General features: G+C 40.2%; 1 protein-coding gene and 1 long non-coding RNA gene across 8 annotated transcripts; one reads left to right on the forward strand and one right to left on the reverse strand.

Annotated features, from left to right (window-relative positions):
• Positions 1 to 5: 5 nt before the first annotated feature.
• tp53 (tumor protein p53) lies at positions 6 to 6,678 on the reverse strand. Of its 6 annotated transcripts, XM_032582301.1 has the most exons (12): positions 6,613 to 6,629; positions 6,114 to 6,201; positions 4,374 to 4,449; positions 4,237 to 4,264; positions 3,960 to 4,118; positions 2,999 to 3,173; positions 2,792 to 2,904; positions 2,184 to 2,293; positions 1,859 to 1,977; positions 1,680 to 1,771; positions 1,527 to 1,597; positions 6 to 880 (listed from the first exon to the last, which is right to left on the reverse strand). In XM_032582301.1, exons 3-12 carry the CDS (start codon positions 4,436 to 4,438, stop codon positions 805 to 807), a joined length of 1,008 nt encoding a protein of 335 aa, XP_032438192.1. In that variant the 5' UTR covers positions 4,439 to 4,449; positions 6,114 to 6,201; positions 6,613 to 6,629; the 3' UTR covers positions 6 to 804. The 6 variants fall into 6 exon arrangements, with proteins under 6 accessions (XP_032438192.1, XP_032438193.1, XP_032438190.1 ...); XM_032582302.1 differs by lacking the exon at positions 6,114 to 6,201 and having other exon boundaries at positions 6,613 to 6,678; XM_032582299.1 differs by lacking the exon at positions 6,114 to 6,201 and having other exon boundaries at positions 4,237 to 4,285; positions 6,613 to 6,677.
• Positions 3,583 to 9,831, forward strand: LOC116732264 (uncharacterized). 2 transcript variants are annotated; one of them, XR_004341750.1, is made up of 2 exons: positions 3,583 to 3,695; positions 9,156 to 9,831. It is a non-coding gene; the product is annotated as an uncharacterized LOC116732264 (long non-coding RNA). The 2 variants fall into 2 exon arrangements; XR_004341749.1 differs by lacking the exon at positions 3,583 to 3,695 and adding an exon at positions 6,208 to 6,403.
• Positions 9,832 to 20,750: the final 10,919 nt, after the last annotated feature.

Consider the following 20,750-nt stretch of genomic DNA (forward strand, 5'->3'; position numbering starts at 1 on the left):
AGCCATTGAGACGGAATGTGTTTATTTCAGCTCAGAGCTCGAGTATAAAGCTGAAAGTCAGTACAAAATACAAGAAAATTCAAGAATATAAAGGAAACCGAAACCTTTTGCTAAGCTACAAAGTTACAGAAATGCCTCTTAATATTCTCTGGCAGTGTTATGTTAAAAGTGGTCATTTAGTCAGCGATTGGTCACATGAAGTCAAAGTGCCTTAAAGTGGTTCAACTGGTTTAATGGAGGAAACAATAATCAACTTTACTGCTGCAAGGATGCGACTGAATCCATATTTTGAATACAGTAGCTGACAGGAAAACAGAGTCGGTTATTCAGTGTCAAGTTAGTTTTCAAAACAGGGCCACAGCGTTTTGGTAAAGTTCATTCAGCTTTGTATAAAAAGGCTCAAGTGTTGGGGGTGATCCAGCCAGCCCCTCTTCTACCAACACTACTTAAAAAAGAAAAAAAAAAAAAAATGTTCCCAAAAGATAAATCACCAACGATAAGCCACTGAGATCATCTAATCTTTAAACTAAGGAAATAAGAAAATACAGCTTGGTAAAAAAAAAAAAAAAAAATCCTCTCAACTCCATGAAGCGAACAGCCTTATTTGGCTCGAAACTGGCCAATACTTAACATAATTAAACCTAGCTAAGCCATTATTTTACGTGATGACAAATCATTAGCAAAAATATAGAAAAAAAAGGGGCAAATTACTACATTTAAATGAAAACATAATGCCATTACAAATGAAAATGAATAATTGAGTATATAAAAATATAAACCAAAGGACAAATGAAAGACGGTAAACTAGTCGCTGTCGCTTCCCCCCTTCAGCAGCCTCTTCCCACTGGAGGGCGCAGGAATCTCCTGTTTTATCTTGGGCCTAAAGGGAAAAGAAAGAAAATTTCATTGAATTGAACTGATAAACATATCTTGTTCTCATCTTCATGTGTCCTTGTGGTTTTTCCTGCAATAAAGTTATCTAGATCAAGGGTGCCCAACTCCAGTCCTCTTAACTCTCGGAGTATCCCCTCTAGCGAGTCATTCAACTGATTCAAATGGTGGAGAAAGAGAGGCATCTAAAACCTGCAGGGTAGTTTAGAGCTTTAGGACTGGACATCTGATCTACAGTGTTCAGGTTATTCCTGCTGTGATCCAACACATCAGCCTCTAGTTTTTGTGTCCGCTTTTGTACAGGTTTCCATTTCTAAACTTCCCAACCCAAATGTATCAATTTTTCCAGCATTTTTCATAATATTCTAGACATTCAAGGCAAATGAATGGAAAGATGAGGGGAAAGTTGAACTGCAATATTCACACTTTCTGAGTAACTCAGTTTGTGTCATTTTTAAACAAAAATTAACTTTAATTTGTCCATTTATGTGTGTGTGTGTGGTGCTTGTTTCGCCTCTTTCCTCAACTGCGACTGAAATCCTGACCTGAAGGGAAAACCTCGTGAGCTGCATCGTAACTGATGTAACCAAAGTCCAAAGATCGTTTCAGTGTGTAGTCTACGGGACTTTCCTTACCCCGTTTTATCCATCAGTTCCAGACCGTCGTTGAGGCTCTTGAACCACAGATAACGATTACGGCCCCGGATCTGCAACAAAGTTAGAAAGTAAAAAAGTTACTTCATCCATCCTAATATTGTGATGTCGTCCAGTTGCAGAAAGAGGCCTTACAGAGAGAGTGTAAATCTCTTTGTCCTCATCCTCTCCACTAGAGGCAGACTTGGACTTTTTTGCGGTGGAGGTATCTGGAGCAGGAGCGCTCTCTAAAATGAAGAATGCTCATGATAAGCGACAGATAGAATAAAACTTTAGTCTACTATACATACATATAAAACAATTTAAAAGCATACTTCTTTTCTTCGTCTGCTTAGTCCCACTTTTTTCCAGGTTTCCTTCCTCTGTCTTGCGGTCCCTGCCTGGACAGGCACAGACACGGACCTCGAAGCACCGCCTGCCCAACACCTCCCCCCTAAAGTTAGACAACACAAAAAGGAAAAAGGTTTAAAAAAAAAAAAAAAAACACACATCAAAAGCTAAAAGAGAAATGAGAAATGTCTTTCAAATATATTCAAATAAACCTTAACATGATGGTGGACTCCATTTATCAGCTTTAATAACATAAGACCCAAACCACTACAACTAACATCTTATGTACTAACAAAGACGACGACTCACTCTGTGGTCTCCAGGGTCAGGATGGTGAGGATGGGCCTCCGGTTCATGCCTCCCATGCAGGAGCTGTTGCACATAAAGCTCAGAAGGATTGTGGTCATCTCAGATCCCAGCTGAAACGAGAAAACCGTACGCATGAAAAACTTCCTGGAGTCGTCAGATAGACAACATTATATTTTGAGAAGCACCGATTTACTAAATGACTAATTGTAGCATCACAACTTTCCATTACTTACATGGATCAAATTTGTCTCATGTAGTCAAATATTTCCACATGCATTCGTGTTTAGAGAGCCGATTTAACTGAACCTGTTTTTGCTTATAAAGCTCTGATATTTATACTTCTAAACTTAAAAATAAAAATCCTGCCTGTTTAATAAAAAGCTTAAAACTTTCTATATAATTTATGCTGGTTCTTTTTCTGAGGCCCTGGACAAATCAGATTTAGTAAATCCAGAGTAAAATTAACTTCCAGAATTGTAAAAAACTAGAATCCATTTTTTCAGATTAGACATCTGATCATGACTTTTAGATTACAATTCTTTCATACATTTAATAAAATCTCCCATTAACGTAATGCACAAAGTGTAGAGCGATTCTCTCTGGGATACCTGTGGGCGTTCGTAGGGCACGGTCACGCTGTGCCTCCTGGTGTTTGGGTCCTCAAAGTATTGCGCCAGCTGGCTGCCCTCCACTCTGATCAGGTGACTCTTGTTGTCAGACACTGAGAAGAAGATTGCAGATAAAAAGCTGAATATTTCCACCTGTACATCACAAACAAACAAATACAACTCTTTAAAGGAAAAAAAGCTCCTTACAGTCTTCACTTTGGTGGTGTGGGCACCTCTTAACGACTTCTCCCACATGTTCAGTCTTCTTGTATACTGAAGTTGCTCTAATGACGGCACCCTGCGGAGGCTCCTCCTTAACCAAAACTCCAATTGGAGTCGTTTTTGCCAGCTGGCAGAACAGCTTCCCAAGTTTAACTGAGTACTAGCGAGACAGACACAGGCATTCCCGTCAGTGGTGCTGCTTACCAATGTGGATTCTGCTCACCAAAAACTTTACAATCTTAGCAAATTCTACCCAAACTGTTTACTAATCCTTGGTTCCAAAGAATTGGAGAATCGTTCCATCTCTCTCACCAAAAGCTGAGATAAATCAAACTTCTTCGTCATTTACTTTTAGCCCTTTCTGTTCTGAGGGACGCCTCTGCAGGAACATGTCCCGTCATGTCAGACCTGTGCATGGCAGCCGAGCTGCTCCTCTCACACAGCAGAGTACCGGTCGCAGGGGGGCGGGAGTTTCGCTCCAGACCACCCTAACTTCAGCTGAACCGGCCAACCGTGAGCCAGAGGCGATCAGTCAGCGAGGAAACACGAACGCCATTGGTTGGTTCAGGGCAGTGTCAGCCTCCGACCCTTAAACTTTAGCGAATCGCCACAATGAACGAGACACCGCCTGAATGCCACCGCAAGAGATTCGAAAGAATGGATTTTTTGATGCGAAATCAAGGTAAGAATTTTTCCACACTGTTAATTTACAAAGTTTTAAATGGTTTGTGGCACTAGATAAGAATGTTTTAAATTAGAGCTTTTTCCTGGCAGCTGAACTTTCATTTACTAAATTACATACATATAGTTTTTCAGCTAAAGTCATCTCTTATCACAAATTTAGAAAAAAAGGTTAAATATTTATAGGTTTTATACGTTACGGTGGGCTTGTACAGCTAAGATTTCAACAGATTAAAATGTGAAAAAGAAATGATGAGCAACTTACTGTGGAGGTGACACTTTTAGCTGTGCCCGAGTCATTAAATTCGAGATTGAACCCATGCTCCCCAGCATAATTAGAAATTGCTGGGACAGTTGGTGCAGTGGGCACATTTTTAGTTTCCTGCATAGTTTCCGGATCCTCCCAAAAATCCATATTTTGACTCTTTAAAAAAAAAAAAAAAAAAATGAAAAAGAGAATTACCACAAAGAAAGGTTGAATCAAACTATATCCTCTTCATTTAATTTGATAAGTTTAATCTTTACTTCCTTCGCATGCTTACCAACAATCCTTCTGGGGGGGCCAAAGACTCATTCTCAGTCGACAAAAAACTGAAAAAGCAAACGTACAAAGCTTAGTTCAATCGTAATCAAGTTAACATACTTTTAAATCGCCATGTAGAGTGAAAATGATATTTACACATTGTTCCATAAGTCATGGAAGGTGTCCTGACTCAAAGGCAGGGTGAGGTCCGCCTCCTCCATTCTCGCTTTCACTGTGACGGCAAAGGAGGAAATAAAAACTTTATGTGACAATGAGGTGTACGGCGCTCCAATCAAAAATGACAAGTCTATGCTTTACCAGTTTTGTTATAGTTTCACAGTAATGCTAAAAACAATATTCACATTAAAAAAGAAAAAAAAAGTTAGAAAAAAATTTAACATTAAATATTTATTGTTAAATATTTTAACAGCGTTGTATAAAAATCTGGTTTACACAGAAGCAGTTATCATTTCTGTTAACATAAACATGACATTTTATGTCATCATTTTAATGAACAGAAACATTGTAATTATAGCTGAAATTTTAATAAGCAAAACCCAGTTTTGTCTGAAGACATGTAGACTAAAAAAAAGGATTAATTATGTGATTGAATTTTAAGTGCTCATAAAAATATGAACACTTAAAAATACCTTGAATTCACCTTCAGCGTTTAAGACATTAAATTGACCATTTTTGAGCTAAAGGGTCTCAGCTTTTCAAAGGTTTTAATGTGAAACGGAGAAATAAATGACTTTCTAACCTACACAAATAATTATTTCAATAAACTTTAAATCAAAGTCATCAGTTTTGACATATTTCTATGCGTTTGTGCTACATAAAAACATTTCAGGGAAACATTGAGGCAACTCTGCACTCAACAAGAGTCACCAAGTTAGTTTTATTGATTTGTTTCAATTGCACCTTTTAAAAAAAAGAATAGAATTACTTTATTCATCCCAGCAGGGAAATTATTTCGCAGTTACAGCAGCATAGAGACAAGACACACAACATCCACCACTGAGTAGCAATGTAGACAAGATAAAATAAGAATAAAATATAACATGCTGTCAATATAAAAAGCAGCTTAGAGCAGTCCTTGCAAAGATTAAAAAAAAATGCAGATACAGTATGTATATGTAAATATATGTACAGCAAGTGTGCCACAGTGCAGTTGTGCGAAATTGGACTGATTAGTGCAGAACAATGATTTAGCTTTTATTGTACAATGAGATGGCATGTGGCAGGAAGACCTAGTACTTTTCAGATATGTAAAGAAAAATAAAAAGACTGTTCGAAAAAGTGTTGGTAAAAATGAAACACTTCGCCAGTCCGCCTTTAGCCGCAATTTACTCCCAACCACAATGAGTCCAAATCAGGTAGGCCTTAAAGCCGCAACTCTAAAGCTAACGAAGCCGCAAGTTAGCGTCTTGATTTTTCGGCGTTTTTTATTCCCACAATTCAGGTTTTAATGAACCCTACAGCTCTCAGCAGCATAAACACATTACTCATTGCATATCTTTTTACTAAGACGGACGTTAGCTTTCCTTGAATGAGGCTAGCACAGGTGGTCGATAAAACGACAGTTTACACACGAAGAAAAAATAAAAAAAATCTATAGGCTAAAACACAATGTAGCCATGGAAAGAGCAACCGCACAAAACATTCAGCACAGAGTCCTTTTACATTCATCTTTACATTTTAGTATTCGTGTTAGCATAAGCGGCTAGCTACGTTTGCTAGACGACTTTTCCGACAGCTAGCTTAAACTGCTACAAAACTTCCCAACTGCCAAATAGGAAGTTGCGCTAAAAAGAACAACGAGTTTACCGCATTTAACTCTACCTCACACAGCAGGATCAACCGTGGTGCGACCACCGCTCAGAGATGTTGACTCACAATGTACTTTTTAGGGGAAAGCCTCCAATTATCCTGTGAACTTCCAAAATATTTTGAAGTGACTGCAGCACGTTGTCGGGGAATCCCACTTTAAAAAAAACAAAGGGGAGATGGATGGGAGGGTATCTTCAAGTGCGGTCCAATCAGAGCGTAGACGGGGGAGGGACTTATGTTTTGTGGTCCAATCAGAGAGCCGACTGCTGTGCGCAGGACCAGCTAACATGGCTACCCAATGCTAAAGCGTTCCAAGATGTTTTTCAAGCCCGGTACCGAAGGCATAAATGTTTTAGGTAGGAAAACCGTGTTTGGTGACTGACTTTTGTGTCTGTCAGGCTTAAGTGACAAAAGCTGGAGAAAGACCGATTCTCTTGGCGTTTAAAATAACACAAAACAGCGTAATAAGACCTCGTTTATAAAATGACGTTACAATTTTGTAAACAACAGCTGTCGATTAAACTGAATGTTACAACCTTGACATGATTATATGAGTTGTTTTTACCGAGAAATCGATCAGAAGCGCCGTGGAAATGATCAGATCCGTCAGATCCGCCTCTCTGGCTGCAATGCGCGCTCCCGACACAGCGGGAACAGATTTTCACAGCGGGAACAGATTTTCACAGGGGGAACAGATTTTCACAGCGGGAACAGATTTTCACAGGGGAACAGATTTTCACAAGGGAACAGATTTTCACAAGGGAACAGATTTTCACAGCGGGAACAGATTTTCACAGGGGAACAGATTTTCACAAGGGAACAGATTTTCACAGCGGGAACAGATTTTCACAGGGGAACAGATTTTCACAAGGGAACAGATTTTCACAAGGGAACAGATTTTCACAGCGGGAACAGATTTTCACAGGGGAACAGATTTTCACAAGGGAACAGATTTTCACAGGGGAACAGATTTTCACAAGGGAACAGATTTTCACAGGGGAACAGATTTTCACAGGGGAACAGATTTTCACAGGGGAACAGAATTTCACAGGGGAACAGATTTTCGCACAAGACCTCTACCGAAGGCACACATGTTACAAAAATGAATCAAAACTCTGAGCTCTCGAAGGAGACAGAGAGACAATTGGATGACTTAAATGAAAAGATGTATGATGTAAGATTAATTTTGAAAGAACCGAGAAGGATGTCCGCTGACAATAATTTAGTTCAAGTACTGGAGAATCATCTTAAAGATGCCCATTTTAAAGCTATCAGTATAAAATCAAGACTTTGTACAGCAACGGAGGCCAGATTGCAACAGCTGGACAACAGCATGATTGTCAGCTGACAAATATTTAGCTAAAAAAATTGAAGTATTTCAAAATCAACTTGAAGATGCCAATTTCAATTTAAAATCAAGAATTAATACAGCAATGGAGGCAGTGCACAGATTGCAACAGATGGAGAACCAGATGGAAGATGTACAAAAGGAACTTACGAAAGAGGAAGAAATAAAAGAAACTGACCAAACGCAGACTAAGAATGAGAAAAAAAATGAGATAAATTCCTTTAAAACACTTGAAAAAGGCACTGGAACAGTATTAGGGGTAGGTTTGATGATTGTGGGGGGAATATATCTTTGGCGCGCATATGCTTAATGGAACTGAAAGGAGCCACCATCTGCAGTGCACTCTATCTAGATCTGTGGGTGATCAACAAACTCTCGTTGGAATGATGTTAATACATTTAGATTAGGAGTGGTAGAGCTGTAGAAGAATGTGCCACACAGACAACTGATTAGTCCACTTTTTTATGCATAAAAAAGTGGACTTGTTTATATATATATATGTATATATATATATATAGTTGGGGGTATATATATATACATATATATATATATAGTTTTGGCTGCTCTGTGTTTCAAGTTCATATTGGTGAGATATTTTCCAGGGTGTCCACGCAACCTTAAGAAGTCTTAAATTCATGTATCTAAAATTAAAGACTGTCTGAAATTAATTGGAAAATGTAAAAGTTGGCCTTAGATACGTTAATCACAGGTCTTAAACTTTGTTATTGCCTGAGTATTTAATCTTGTATATTCAATGTAGTTCATTGTTCTCCGGCGCCTTTTATGTCGGGCAAAATTTGACTAACTTGGAAACATCATTAGCGTTCGAGGCTACCGCTAACTAGCTGCTAATAAACACTAACTAGCTTTTTTTGTGTGTATCATTGATAATGGCAAATTTATCGCCAGTCGACCTTCATCGTTGCCACTGGCTCACTTCTGCTACCAATTCGTATGATGCAATGTGCATTTTGTGCAAAAGAATGAAATAAAAATGTGATTTTCTTTTGTACATTTCTGTTAGACGTCTTTAATTTCATTCACAGTGGTTTTAAATAGTCTTAAATCTGAGTTGGTGAAACCGGCAGAGATCTCTGTTTCCATACAGAGGAATCCAAATCCTCTTTTCTCATCTAAAGAAGGTTTTGATATTAAACTGAATTTAAATGCTATTAATATTGTTGTGTTAATAAACATGTAAAGTTGGGGGTGTAGTTGTTAGCCAGGGTAATATGTATTAACAATTTTTCAGTCAGCTTTCCATAGGGTGACTCTTTGCTTGTCACCTCATGAGAAATACTTTTAATAAGAAAAAGTATGAATGGTATGAGCCAAAACTTTAATATACTGTATGTCTCATGTATTTGAATGTCATTGCTGTCAGACTTGTTTACAGTCAAATTGATACTAAAAGAAACATGTAAAATGACAGCTATGTGAAATTCTGCAAAAACTTAGCAAACATATTTGCAAAATGATGCTTGACAGAGTGGGATGTTTTGTGGACCTTCCCTCTCCCCCCAAAAATTTAGTTTTCAGTTACAAAAAGTAAAAATGAATGCTGTATATTTAATTTGTGGGGGAAGCAGGTTTTCAAATCCTCCCCTCTTAAGAAGTTTTGGTTAAAAAAAAAAAAAGTGCCATAAAAAAATCAGGTGTTATTCAGTACATGGTCAGCATGGTCAGCAAAATACCCAAGTTGACATCTCCTTCTTGCATGTTGCTACTTATTGAAATCTTTTAATTTTCTGTTCATGCAGGATGGATGATGTCACCTCCCATCAATTACCTCTTCAGCTGTAACAAGGAACTTCAGCAGCTCCGAAGCTGCAGTTGCACAGAGCCGTTTGTGTAACTCTGCTGGTGGCTGGTCACCACAGGTGGAGCCACGCCCACAGAGTTCTGTCCCAGTCTGGGATCGCGTCCATCTCTGTGAATGCAAAGCGTTGATTAGTTCCACTTCGGGGGGACAGCTGGATGTTTGACCTTAGTGAAAGTGCTGATGGAGTCACAGAGTTGTCTCTGAATCTGTTCCAGGACGGCACAGAAACTCATAGAGACAATAGTCATGGCTAACAGACCATTAGTTTTATTTTTATAATGCTGTTGTGTAAGGCTGTAAGGCTTGCCAAGTGTAATTTAATACTTTAGTCATCGTTTACCACCCAGTGACACGGAGGCATTGAAAGATACCCAGACTTTAATTTGCTAACCTCCACGTCAGAATTTTGATAATATTCAATGCTGTTATGAAACTTCATAGCCCATGATGAAAATATGCTTTTATTAAAACTAAACCTTTCATTTCTGCTTCGCTCTGCTTCGCTCTGCAGAAATTTACGTCCTTCTGGTTGTGTCCGGTTTCCTCCTGCAAAGCAAGAGCAAATGTTATTTTGGTGTTTACTGTGTATTAGGGATGCAAAAATAAATATATATATATATACATATATAAAAATATTTTTTCTGTGCACCACAAACGACTATGTCTCAATTTACAGCAAAGTATCCCGGTCCCAGGAAAGTCTTTGTGTTTTGTAACAGTAAATCCACAAACTTCAATGAACTTTCTATTGGATTTTTGTGAGACAAATCAAATAAGTGCATATGGAGTGGAAGATAAATAATAATGCATGGTCCCTGCAACTTAAAATTTTAATTGTGAGATATGCATTGTGTTCAGGCCCTTTTCCCTGATATTCCTAAATACAATTCAGTGCAATTAATTTCATTTTCAATAAATATAGCTCAACTGTGGATAATTTCATCTCATTTTAGAAGGAATGATGAAAACCCTATTTTTAATCATTATTAAAAATGTATTATCTTTAGGGAAAAAAATTTATTTATTTATTTTCTTTAAATGTACATTTCTAGAATGTACTTAAAGAAAAATCAACTCACTGAACAGAATGTGGCCATAAGCTGTGTAGCCGCCAGGAGGCCAGGCAGGGCCTCCCAGACTCTAGTCAGTCAGTCTGTTGTGACCCGACTCAGAAACTCAACAAAAAAGCTTCAGTTATTACAACTGAAAACCAGCGATCAGACCCGAAACCTGGGAGTAGTGATGGACAGTGGCGCAAAAGGTGGCTATGCAGTGTATGCAACGCATAGGGGCGCTGCACTAGAGGGGGCGCAAAAACGATGTGGGGAATTGTTTTTATATAGTCAGCATTTTATGTACTTAACAGCTGTTTGTGTATGAAATGATCAATAACAGAGGAACAGCACTGATTAGGCGCCCCCCTCCCATACAGGCAGCTTGGGTAGCGGCTGAGGCGCGTTTTGTTTTCTTTTAAATTTGTAGTAATGCCTCAACAACAGGGAGCTAAAGATGGGGCGCAGAAAAAACTCCGGGGCCCAAAACAGAAAACGGAAGAGGGGGAAGGATAAAGATGTTGGAGAGACGAAGAAAAGCTTTTCAAAGTGGTTGAAAGACAGAAGGTAAGAAATGTCCGTGTATCAACAAGAGAGTTGTAAATATTCAGGTTAGCTTAAGCTAGCCTACAATGATGATGTTCGCATCCACCTCAAAAATATGTAGTTGCGGCCCTGGCTGCAGCAAACACAGTTTGACTCTGATAATGTGTCGGATGAATGAGCACGTGACGTCAGCGCAGCAGGTGCAAAGAGCCCATTGGTACATTGATCTTGTAGCCAGAGAAACTGTAATCTGTTTTGGATTCTTTAAAGTGGACTGCAAACATTTGTTTTTGTTTTATATTGGCAATAAAAATAAAGGTTTTAGGAGCAGAGCTAATGGTGCATTTGAAATCCATGAAGGCTATGTGTTCCTCTGTTTGATCAATTACTATTTAATAAGAGAGTTAGTTTTAGTTTCACTGAATTAATTAAAAGTAAGTCCTGTAGATTTAATATTTCTCTATCTTAATAAAGTTTTGTTCATTATTAAAAGAATGTTAAGATGTCCAGAATCAGCTGCAGATTGTTTTTTTTTTAATCTGCGCAAAGAATAATTAACATTCTTATCTAATATTTTAATTCTTATAATTCTACATAATTATTACTCAGATTTTTTATAAACATCCTTTGGACCATGCAAAGCATTTTAGCTGTTTCTCTATAAGATCTATTTTCTATTTCCAGTTATTACATTTTTCCAAACTGCTATGAGAGCAACTTTGAACACAACGATCATTTTAATTTGATATTTGTTCAAATCATCTTTCCATTCTCTTACTTTGACTCACTTGCTCCTTGCCTTTCTCCTTATTTCTAAATTACCACATGTGCCTACTTACCAAACTACTCAGTTTATTAATTCCTGCAAACCATGAGCTAGTAGTTTTCATCATTATTTTTCTTTCTATGAAACTTTAACTGTTTAAAGTTTCCTCATCCTTTTCCTTCTTAAAAACACTTTCATATTCCCCTTTCTTGTGTTTCACATTCCTGTCTGTTACTTGTTTTCCTTTATGACTTTTGTTCCAGTTTTTAGATATTTTTTTATTTATTATATTCATCTACTTCTTCCTGTATATATTTATTTAGTTAGTGTTTCATTTAGTCATCTATTTATTTGCCAACACACTGTTATCACAATCTTCTGTTTCCTTAATTTCTTGGCTCTTTCTTTAGTTTTTAATTTTATCCTATAGTTCTAGTTCTATTTTAGTATTTAATTAACCTTTTAACCTGTACTTTACGATCCATTTATTCAGATATTTTCTATTTTATCAGGGTCCTGCCCTTCAAAACACTCCCGATATTTTCACTGCTGTTAATCTTTTGATTTACATTTACTGTTGAAATATAAAGCAGTAATTCGTTCAATGGTTGTTAATGGCGAGTTTGCTATGCCGCCATCTGCTGTGTATTCTCCAGTACTGCAGTTATTTTGCTACCATTCCGGACAATTTAAATGAATTCATTTATAAAAGAAATTAAACGAAAGAGTGACGGGTAAAATACTATGATTTCAGGAAAACAATTGATTATTAAATGTAGCGGGCAGCTTGTAGCCGCTTCAGTGCGCTGATGTGTCCCCTCTTTCTTTTCGTTAATGAAATCGTTTTTCTAGCATTGCTTGATGGTCAGGCTTATTACCAAATTCGTATAAGAAGAAGTAAAAGGACTCACTTGAGCGTGTACGTTTCCCGTTTATTCGAGGATTTTGTTACAGAGTGGTGGCCCGTACGGGGAGATTTTTTTTTATGAGTATGACTAAAGTGATGTACAGCATTTGAATGTTTTCGTTGTTTGGGGTTTTGTTAAAAACAATTAATGTGTCAGTAAAAGGGATAACTTTATTGACATAATGGAAGAAATGTCCCATCATCAAACAGAAGCTGAGGAATCTGTTGACAGAGTTTCAGGTCCCATTTTAGAGACGGAAGAAACAGATAATGTCCCAAGAGGTGATTCCTGGGTAACCCGGAGAAATCCGGTGGGGGAAATAACTTCTTTACTTAGCTCATTGTATGCATCTGATGAGGAGAATAATGAGGAGGAGGAAGAAGAGATACCAGGTTTTACTCCTGCAGATCTCTCTAGATTTAAAGATGAGTTGACAGCTGTGGTTGAGAAGGTTAGTACTTTAGAGGAAAACTATCAGGACTCGGTGGCCAGTGCCTTAAATCGAGAACCAAATATAAAAACTTATATAGATAGTAGTGTTGAGGCATTAGAACAGCGTATGATTACAACCCTAAGAGAGTTTGAAGAAAGGTTGGTTCAGTGTTTACAACGACGGGATGATAGGTGGAAGGTAGAGGTAGAGAAATTGAAGCGCGCCTATCGATCTACTACTACCCGACCCCTAATCAGGGCTGAACGTGATTTGGACATTTCTGATGTTCAAAGGACACCTAAGATGGCACTTTCTACAGTGCAGGCACCAGTAGTGTATACTTCAACTTGTCAGAGGCCACCAACAATCCATTCAACACAACTGGCTTCATGTAGGCTGAGTGAAGATCATCAAAGTGCATGCTCTGGCGATCAGGATCGACCTGCATCTGGGCTTTCCGAAGAGCTGCCAGCTGTACCACCTACTAGTAGGGGAGTATCTACCCTTCACTTGGCTGTACCTCTCTCTTCTAGTAGAACGGCTGTAGTTTATGCCAAACCTCCCATCCACTTGGACTTTCCCACATTTGGAGAGGCACGAGACGTAGCAGATGTGCTGAACTTTATTGACCAGTGTGAAACATTCCTGTCTGTGAGACCACTCTCTGACCCTGAATTAATTGGGGCTTTGACTGGTGTTTTAAAAGGACCCGCTCACAGTTGGTGGTGTGTAGCCAAGAATCAAATCCAGAACTGGATGGATTTTAAGGAAGCCTTCTATGCTGCATTTCTCCCCCCAGATTACCTCTCAGAGGTGGAAGAAAAACTGCGGGAGATGGTGCAGTTGCCTGAGCAGTGCCTGAGAGACTTCGCCTTCGACTACCGAGCATTGTGCTTGAGGTGGAAGCCTGATATCTCAGAGGTCGAACTGGTGAGAAGGATCCTAAATAACTGTAATCCTAAACTGGCTGGTTGCCTCCGAGGGACTGTCACCACCATAGATCAGCTGGTTACAGTAGGATCCCAAGTGGAAAGAGACTGTGCAGGGGCTAAGGCCTATTGGGGGAAGGCTGATCATCAAAAGTCCAAAGGCAAAGCTCCAGCAAAACCTCCATCTAAAGGGAACTTTAGAAGACCAGCAGATGTAGTGTCTGTTGTTCAACGAGGGCCGAGGCTGGCGTCTTCACTTTTATATGTTCCTGTAGAGATCAGAGATAAGAAATATCATGCTGTCCTGGATACAGCCTGCACTTTTACACTAATGAGGCATAGCCAGTGGCAGGAAATGGCCCGGTCAGATGAACATTTAAAACAAGCCGACAACCAAAGGTTTGCCCTGGCAAATGGGAAAACTTACAGCGCCATGGGAAAAACAACTATCCTCTATTGTTGGCATGGCATGATGTGGTCGTTAGACACGTTTGTGGTTGAAGATGCTAACCTCACATTTCCCATTATTCTAGGCCTGGATTTCCTGACCAGAACATCAACCATCATCAACTTAGGTGATCATACTTATGGAGTCAAAGGGCCCAGAGGTTATTCATTTTACCCTTTCATTGCTCCACCCCCGAGCAATTCTGCTGGGCGTCCTAGCTCATCTTCTCTAAGTCTGATCATGGCTCTGCCCATTAAGGACACGGATGACTTCCCCGCAAAGAGAGGACCAGCAGCTTTTAATCAAACCCCTGAAGTTACGCATCTCCTGCAAGCATGGCCAACAGTGTGCACCGATACTTTGGGTAAGACATCCCTGGAAGTGCATCACATTTACACGACAGATGAGATACCAGTTCGATCTAGAGCCTACAGGGTGTCACCCTTTAAACGGCAGATAATCAAAGAGCATATTGAGAAAATGCTTCAAGATGGCATCATCGAGCCCTCTCAATCCTCTTGGGCATCTCCTGTGGTCCTCGTCCCAAAACCAGACAAGTCATTTAGGTTTTGTGTGGATTACAGGGCCTTAAATGCCAAAACTCGCCAAGATGCTTATCCCATGCCTCTGATTCATGAGTTGCTAGAATCCATGAATGGAGCTTCAGTTTTCAGCACTTTGGACTTGAAATCGGGGTACTGGCAAATGGCAGTGGCTGAAGAAAGTAAAGCCAAGACAGCTGTAATAACACCTTTTGGGCTGTATCAGTTTAAATGTATGCCTTTTGGACTGAAAAATGCGGGTGCCTCATTTCAGAGACTTATGGAGCGAGTGCTTGGAGAGTTGAGAGGAAAAATTTGTTTTGTTTACATTGATGATGTGATCATTTTCTCTCCCTCACCGAAACAACATATGAAAGATCTGGAGGCAGTTTTTTCCAAATTACACCAGGCAAATTTGACCCTCAATCTGGGGAAATGTAATTTTTTCCAATCAGAACTCAAATTTTTGGGTCACATAGTGTCTGGGCAGGGGGTTCAAGTAGATGCAAGTAAAAGCTTGGCCATCACAAATTACCCCGAACCGACAGATAAGAGATCGCTTCAGCGATTCTTGGGGCTAGTGGGCTGGTACCACAAATTTATTGCCCATTTTGCTGACATAGCTGCACCTTTATACCATCTTCTTAAAAAAGACAGCAAATGGGACTGGTGTCCATACTGCCAGCAGGCCTTTGAAAAGTTAAAACAGGCCCTGGTGGAGGCCCCTATACTTATGCAACCTGACTTCCAACGGCCGTTTGAGATACACACAGATGCCAGTGATGTAGGCCTCGGCGCAGTACTTGTGCAAATGACACCTGAGGGCGAGAGGGTCATTGCCTATGCGTCTAGAGCTCTGAGGGGTGCAGAGTGTAATTATTCAACCTCAGAGAAAGAGTGCTTGGCTGTAGTGTGGGCAGTTGAGAAGTGGCGGCATTTCATAGATGGATCTGAGTTCACACTATTTACTGACCATGCAGCATTGACTTGGGCCTTTAATTGTCCAAAGGCATCCTCTCGTTTGACCCGGTGGGTGCTTCGGCTGCAAGAATACCATTTCAGCGTTCGATACAGAAAAGGGTTACATAATCTAGTACCCGACGCACTGTCAAGAGCAGTGCAGAAAACCGACCTGATGTACGTTGCAGCAGTCATGTCCAAACCTGAGTCAGAGCTACCTTCATCATTGGCCGAAATCAAACTGGCACAAGAGCAGGACTCTGCTCTTCTTGACATGGTCCAGATGTCTGCTGATAAAGACCCCAACAGAATAGGGTTCTGTCAAGTACAGGATGTCTGGTACAGGAAATCCTTTATCAAGAACCAAGGCGAAAAGTTTCAGCTGGTCGTGCCCAAGTCTATGATAATCCAGTTTCTCAGTTACTTCCATGATCATCCTCTAAGTGGGCACCTAGGGAAGTTAAAAACCCTGTTAAGGATACTGGAAGTCGCCTGGTGGCCCTCGGTCAGAAAAGATGTGTGGGCCTACGTTAAAGCCTGTGTCACCTGCCAAAAATATAAACCTGACAACAAAAAGCCTGCAGGGCTTATGCAGCCTACTGCAGTAGCCGAAGCAGGGGAGAAGATCGGTGTTGACCTAATGGGTCCTCTACCTCGCAGTAAGAATGGAAATAAATACCTGCTGGTAATCATTGACTATTTTACCAAGTGGATAGAGGTGTTTCCTCTCAAAGACAGCAAAGCTCAGAAAATTACCAGCATCTTGAAGAATGAAATATTTACCCGCTTTGGAGTCCCTCAAGAGCTAGTATCAGATCGTGGCCCTCAGTTTACAAGCCATGAGATGGAAAAGTTCTGTCGCACATGGGGGGTGATTCAAAAGTTTACTACAAGTTATCATCCCCAAGCCAATTTAACTGAAAGGTCAAACCGAACAATAAAGACCATGATAGCCTCTTTTGTGGGAGAACACCATTCCAACTGGGACCAATGGATCCAAGAGTTTAGATTTGCCATCAATGCCGCTCAGCATGAGACAACTGGAAGGTCTCCTGCAGAGCTCACTCTGGGTCGGCCTCTCAAAGGTCCTCTGGAGAGAATCATTGGCCACTCTCCTAGCCCTCAACAGACGCCCTATAAACTTTTGGACAGACATAAAGAAATGACTGAACAGGTTAAGCGGAAGATAGGGTTGAGCCAGGCCAGACAAGCTAAGTATTATAATGCCCGTAGGAGAAGTGTACAGCTCTTTCCGGGAGACTTAGTCTGGGTTCGGTCTCATCCCCTCTCCAAAGCTACTGATAAGTTTTCCTCTAAGCTAGCGCCTAAATGGTCAGGTCCAGCAGTAGTGAGGAAACAACTGGGTCCTGTGAATTACCAGATACAGTGGACAGACCAGAATAGAAAGACGGATACAGTAAATGTGGTGAACTTAAAACCCTATTATGGAGTTCAGGTCCAAGGGCCTCCGGCAGGGGGGGGGGGGGGGGGGGGATCTGTGACATCACAATGAAATAAGGTATCCCAAGCAAAAAAAAAAATTAACCTCCGAGAATAAAATATAGGTTAATAAAATACACATAATTTTTGTTGTATTGATATGTATACAAGGATGTCTTGTATGTATGCATTTGTGAAAGTCCACTTAGTAAAAATATATCTGGGTCACAACTTTTACCGGAACTTATAAAAGGAACAGAGGACACTTGATTGAGAAGAGAAAGGGGTGTGGCAGCACGCTGGAAGAGACGCCGAGCGACGGTCCGAGGAGCTTGCAAGATTAGCCCGGAGAGAACTGACTGCTGGACTAAAAGCGTGGCCAGAGCAATTCACAAAGGGGTCAAAAGTCTTCTGGAGGCAAGGTAGAGCCACACGGAGCGTTGACCGGACCCGAGGCGCTCGCGATCCAGGCCTGACGAAGGGAACCGCCCGGGCACACAAACGCCGACCCGGTGAGACCCTTCCAATTTTTTTTTTCTTTCTTTCTTGTATTTTTGGTGCACGAAGACGGATTAATATTTTTGGGCCCCAACGTTGTTTTTTTTTTTGCGCAAACGGAACTTTATTTTTTTTGGATTGCCTAATTATGGACTTGTTTGATGGACTATTATTATTGATGAACTATTTCTTTTTCTTTTGATTTATAGGCTGGGTTATGGACTTAGATTTGACTGTTTCGTTGTTTAATTGTAAAAAATTAAAGAGTGACGGGTAAAATACTATGATTTCAGGAAAACAATTGATTATTAAATGTAGCGGGCAGCTTGTAGCCGCTTCAGTGCGCTGATGTGTCCCCTCTTTCTTTTCATTAATGAAATCGTTTTTCTAGCATTGTTTGATGGTCATGCTTATTACCAAATTCGTATAAGAAGAAGTAAAAGGACTCACTTGAGCGTGTACGTTTCCCGTTTATTCGAGGATTTTGTTACAACATATTGAAACACTTCTCTCCACTTCCTGCTATTTCTACCCATTTTAAACAATTTAGACCAGTTTGTCAACACCTAGGCTGTTCTAAAAACTGGTTTCTTTTTTTATAGTGGGTAACAATTAAAAATACCAATTGTGGTAATCCTTTCTTGGACTCTTACGAGTGGAGGATTCTTGCCTCTGCATCCACAATTGGTTTGCTCCTTCCAAACCCGCTACTTTAAATGAGATAAAATACCTAAAGGTGTTTATACCTCCAATCACACTTCAGTTCCGGAGCTGAAGCGTCTTCACGCAGGACTCCGCCGCCCTTTTTTTTTACCGAATGAAACTTTTAAGACGGATTTAAGCGGCTGCTCGCTGGACTCCGCCATCCAATTATCACCACAACAGCATAAAGTTAAAGCCGTTTGGTTTCCGCTGTTAGAGCCCAGGATTCACAGCGTTTCTTACACAGGATTTCTTTTAACGCGAACGCCATCAACTCATTCACGCTTTTCTTTTAAAAGACAATTTACTCTCAGTTGTCTCTCCCCTTCCACGGAGTCCCGTCAAGCGTCAGATTCCAGCTGGTAAACCAAATACCAGTCCCGGAAAAAGATCTAAACTCATTCTGAAGAGTTTAGCCGTGCGCACGGTCCTTCTGGATTCGGTCTCACCCGCTGGATTCCTTCAGTATCTTGGGATCCGGCTTCGAAGGACCAAATTAATGTCAGGTTCATCTACCTAAGCATTCTCAAACTGAAAAAGAAGAGAGAGACAAGTGAGTTTTAGATTTACTTGCAAGGAGAACGGACAGCAGCGTGCTTTAGTTACAATCTACCCGCTCTAAAACAGCTCCTCCCAGAGAATTTCTTTTTATTTCCTTAGGGCGGTCCTAGTTACAGAGCCTATTCAGGGGTCTCAAACTCCAGTTCTCGAGGGCCGCAGTCCTGCAACTTTTAGATGTGCCTCTGCTGCACCACACCTGAACAGAATAATTAGGTCATTAAGGCTCTGGAAAACTGATCTACACAAGGAGGAGGTCATTAAGTCATTTCAATCCAGTGTTTTGTACCTGTGGCACATCTAAAAACTGCAGGACTGCGGCCCTCGAGGCCTGGAGTTTGAGACCCCTGGATTTGGTTATCTTGAGTTAATCACATAGCAGCTGCTTCTTCTGTTCTCTTGAGTCACAGGTGTGTTGCACCTGCAAGCTGCCGTAATGTAGAATGCAAAATTCAGAGTTCTTGTTTATTTCCTTCTGTAGAAACGATGCAGGAACTGATGAACCCACAGAACAAGGAGGTGTCTTGTGCATCCGTGTCTCATGTACAGTTCCTCTGTTTCTGGTTCATAAACTTCGACCCTTAATCATCCGTCAGTCATCACTCTTGCTGCAGACCATCTGGTGTCAGCTTCCAATTTGACCCGTTTAGATGTCTTCCTGCAAGCATCTCTCACTAGGCACAAATTCCAAAAGCAAACAAGAGTATTTATATTTGTAATTAATTTAAACGCATCACTATCCCACAAACATCCTGTTTCCAGCAACCCAAAATATCCATTTCTGTTAAAAAAAAACCCAGGGTGGCACCCAATACGCCAACGTACTTGAACCGTACAAATGCATAAAAATTCTCCCTACTTTCTGACATGATGATAGTTCCTCTTCCTGGATATTTTCCCTGACTGGTTCTTCCCTTTGCTGGACATCTTTGCTTTTTTCTGCCACCCTGGATTTGATCCTGTCATTTTTAATCTTCAGTGCTACAATCTCTTTATTTAACTCTTCATTTTCTGTCTCTAGCCACTCGAGTTCTTCTGTTTTTGCTCTTAATGTGTCTGCTGCAGTGTTTCTCAGTTTTTTCCGATCCTCTTCCAGTTTAAGTGTTATTCTTAATTTGGCTTCATTATCACATCTTAGTTGGTTTATACTTGCATTTTCTTCCTCCAGGTCCAGATGAATTTTCCTGATTTGTTTTTTGAAAAATGCATTTGATTTTAAAAGTAAGCTATTTTCCTCATGCCAGTTGTGTGTCTTGTCCGTTTTGTTTAGTCGCTCTAGTTTAATCTTCAGACTTTCTACGGTTTTCTGAAGCTCTTGGTTCTCCTCCTGCAGCTTGCTGCGGTTCTTCTGTAAATTGTTTATTTTTGTCAACAAAAAATTATCCTCTTCCATCTTTGCTCTCTGGTTCAAACTGCAAATGAATTTCTCTGTGGAATCTGGCAATACAAAGGCAGCCGCCAGTGATGTCATAGACAGGATGAGTGACATCACTGTGACATCAAAGCCACAAGAAGTCTGTTGGGTGTGGGGGAGGGGGGATGTTTTTTTAAAAAACTTTAATCACAGACACACTGTACAACGACAGAGTGAAACATTTGTTCTGCCTCCAGAAAAAAAACAAATACAAATAAATATATTCAAGATGAAGAAAAAGCTACGGGGCTTCGGTTCCCAACTGTTCATTCAAAGCAGTACAGAGTTCAATTGTTTTAATAGCTATTTTCTGTCTTTGATAGTCTGGATATAAAAC

Source organism: Xiphophorus hellerii, chromosome 14 (genome assembly GCF_003331165.1).
Source record: "Xiphophorus hellerii strain 12219 chromosome 14, Xiphophorus_hellerii-4.1, whole genome shotgun sequence".
In the NCBI taxonomy this organism is placed as follows: domain Eukaryota; kingdom Metazoa; phylum Chordata; class Actinopteri; order Cyprinodontiformes; family Poeciliidae; genus Xiphophorus; species Xiphophorus hellerii.

What these genes read in the sequence shown, in the direction of transcription:
- tp53 (XM_032582299.1), bottom strand. Translation starts at nt 4,438, where the DNA reads ATGGAGGAGGCGGACCTCACCCTGCCTTTGAGTCAGGACACCTTCCAT. An exon ending in CCCCCCCAGAAGGATTGTTG is followed by an intron (nt 4,119 to 4,236) that starts GTAAGCATGCGA and finishes TTTTTTTTAAAG; the next exon opens with AGTCAAAATATGGATTTTTG. An exon ending in AAGAGATTTACACTCTCTCT is followed by an intron (nt 1,598 to 1,679) that starts GTAAGGCCTCTT and finishes ACTTTGTTGCAG; the next exon opens with ATCCGGGGCCGTAATCGTTA.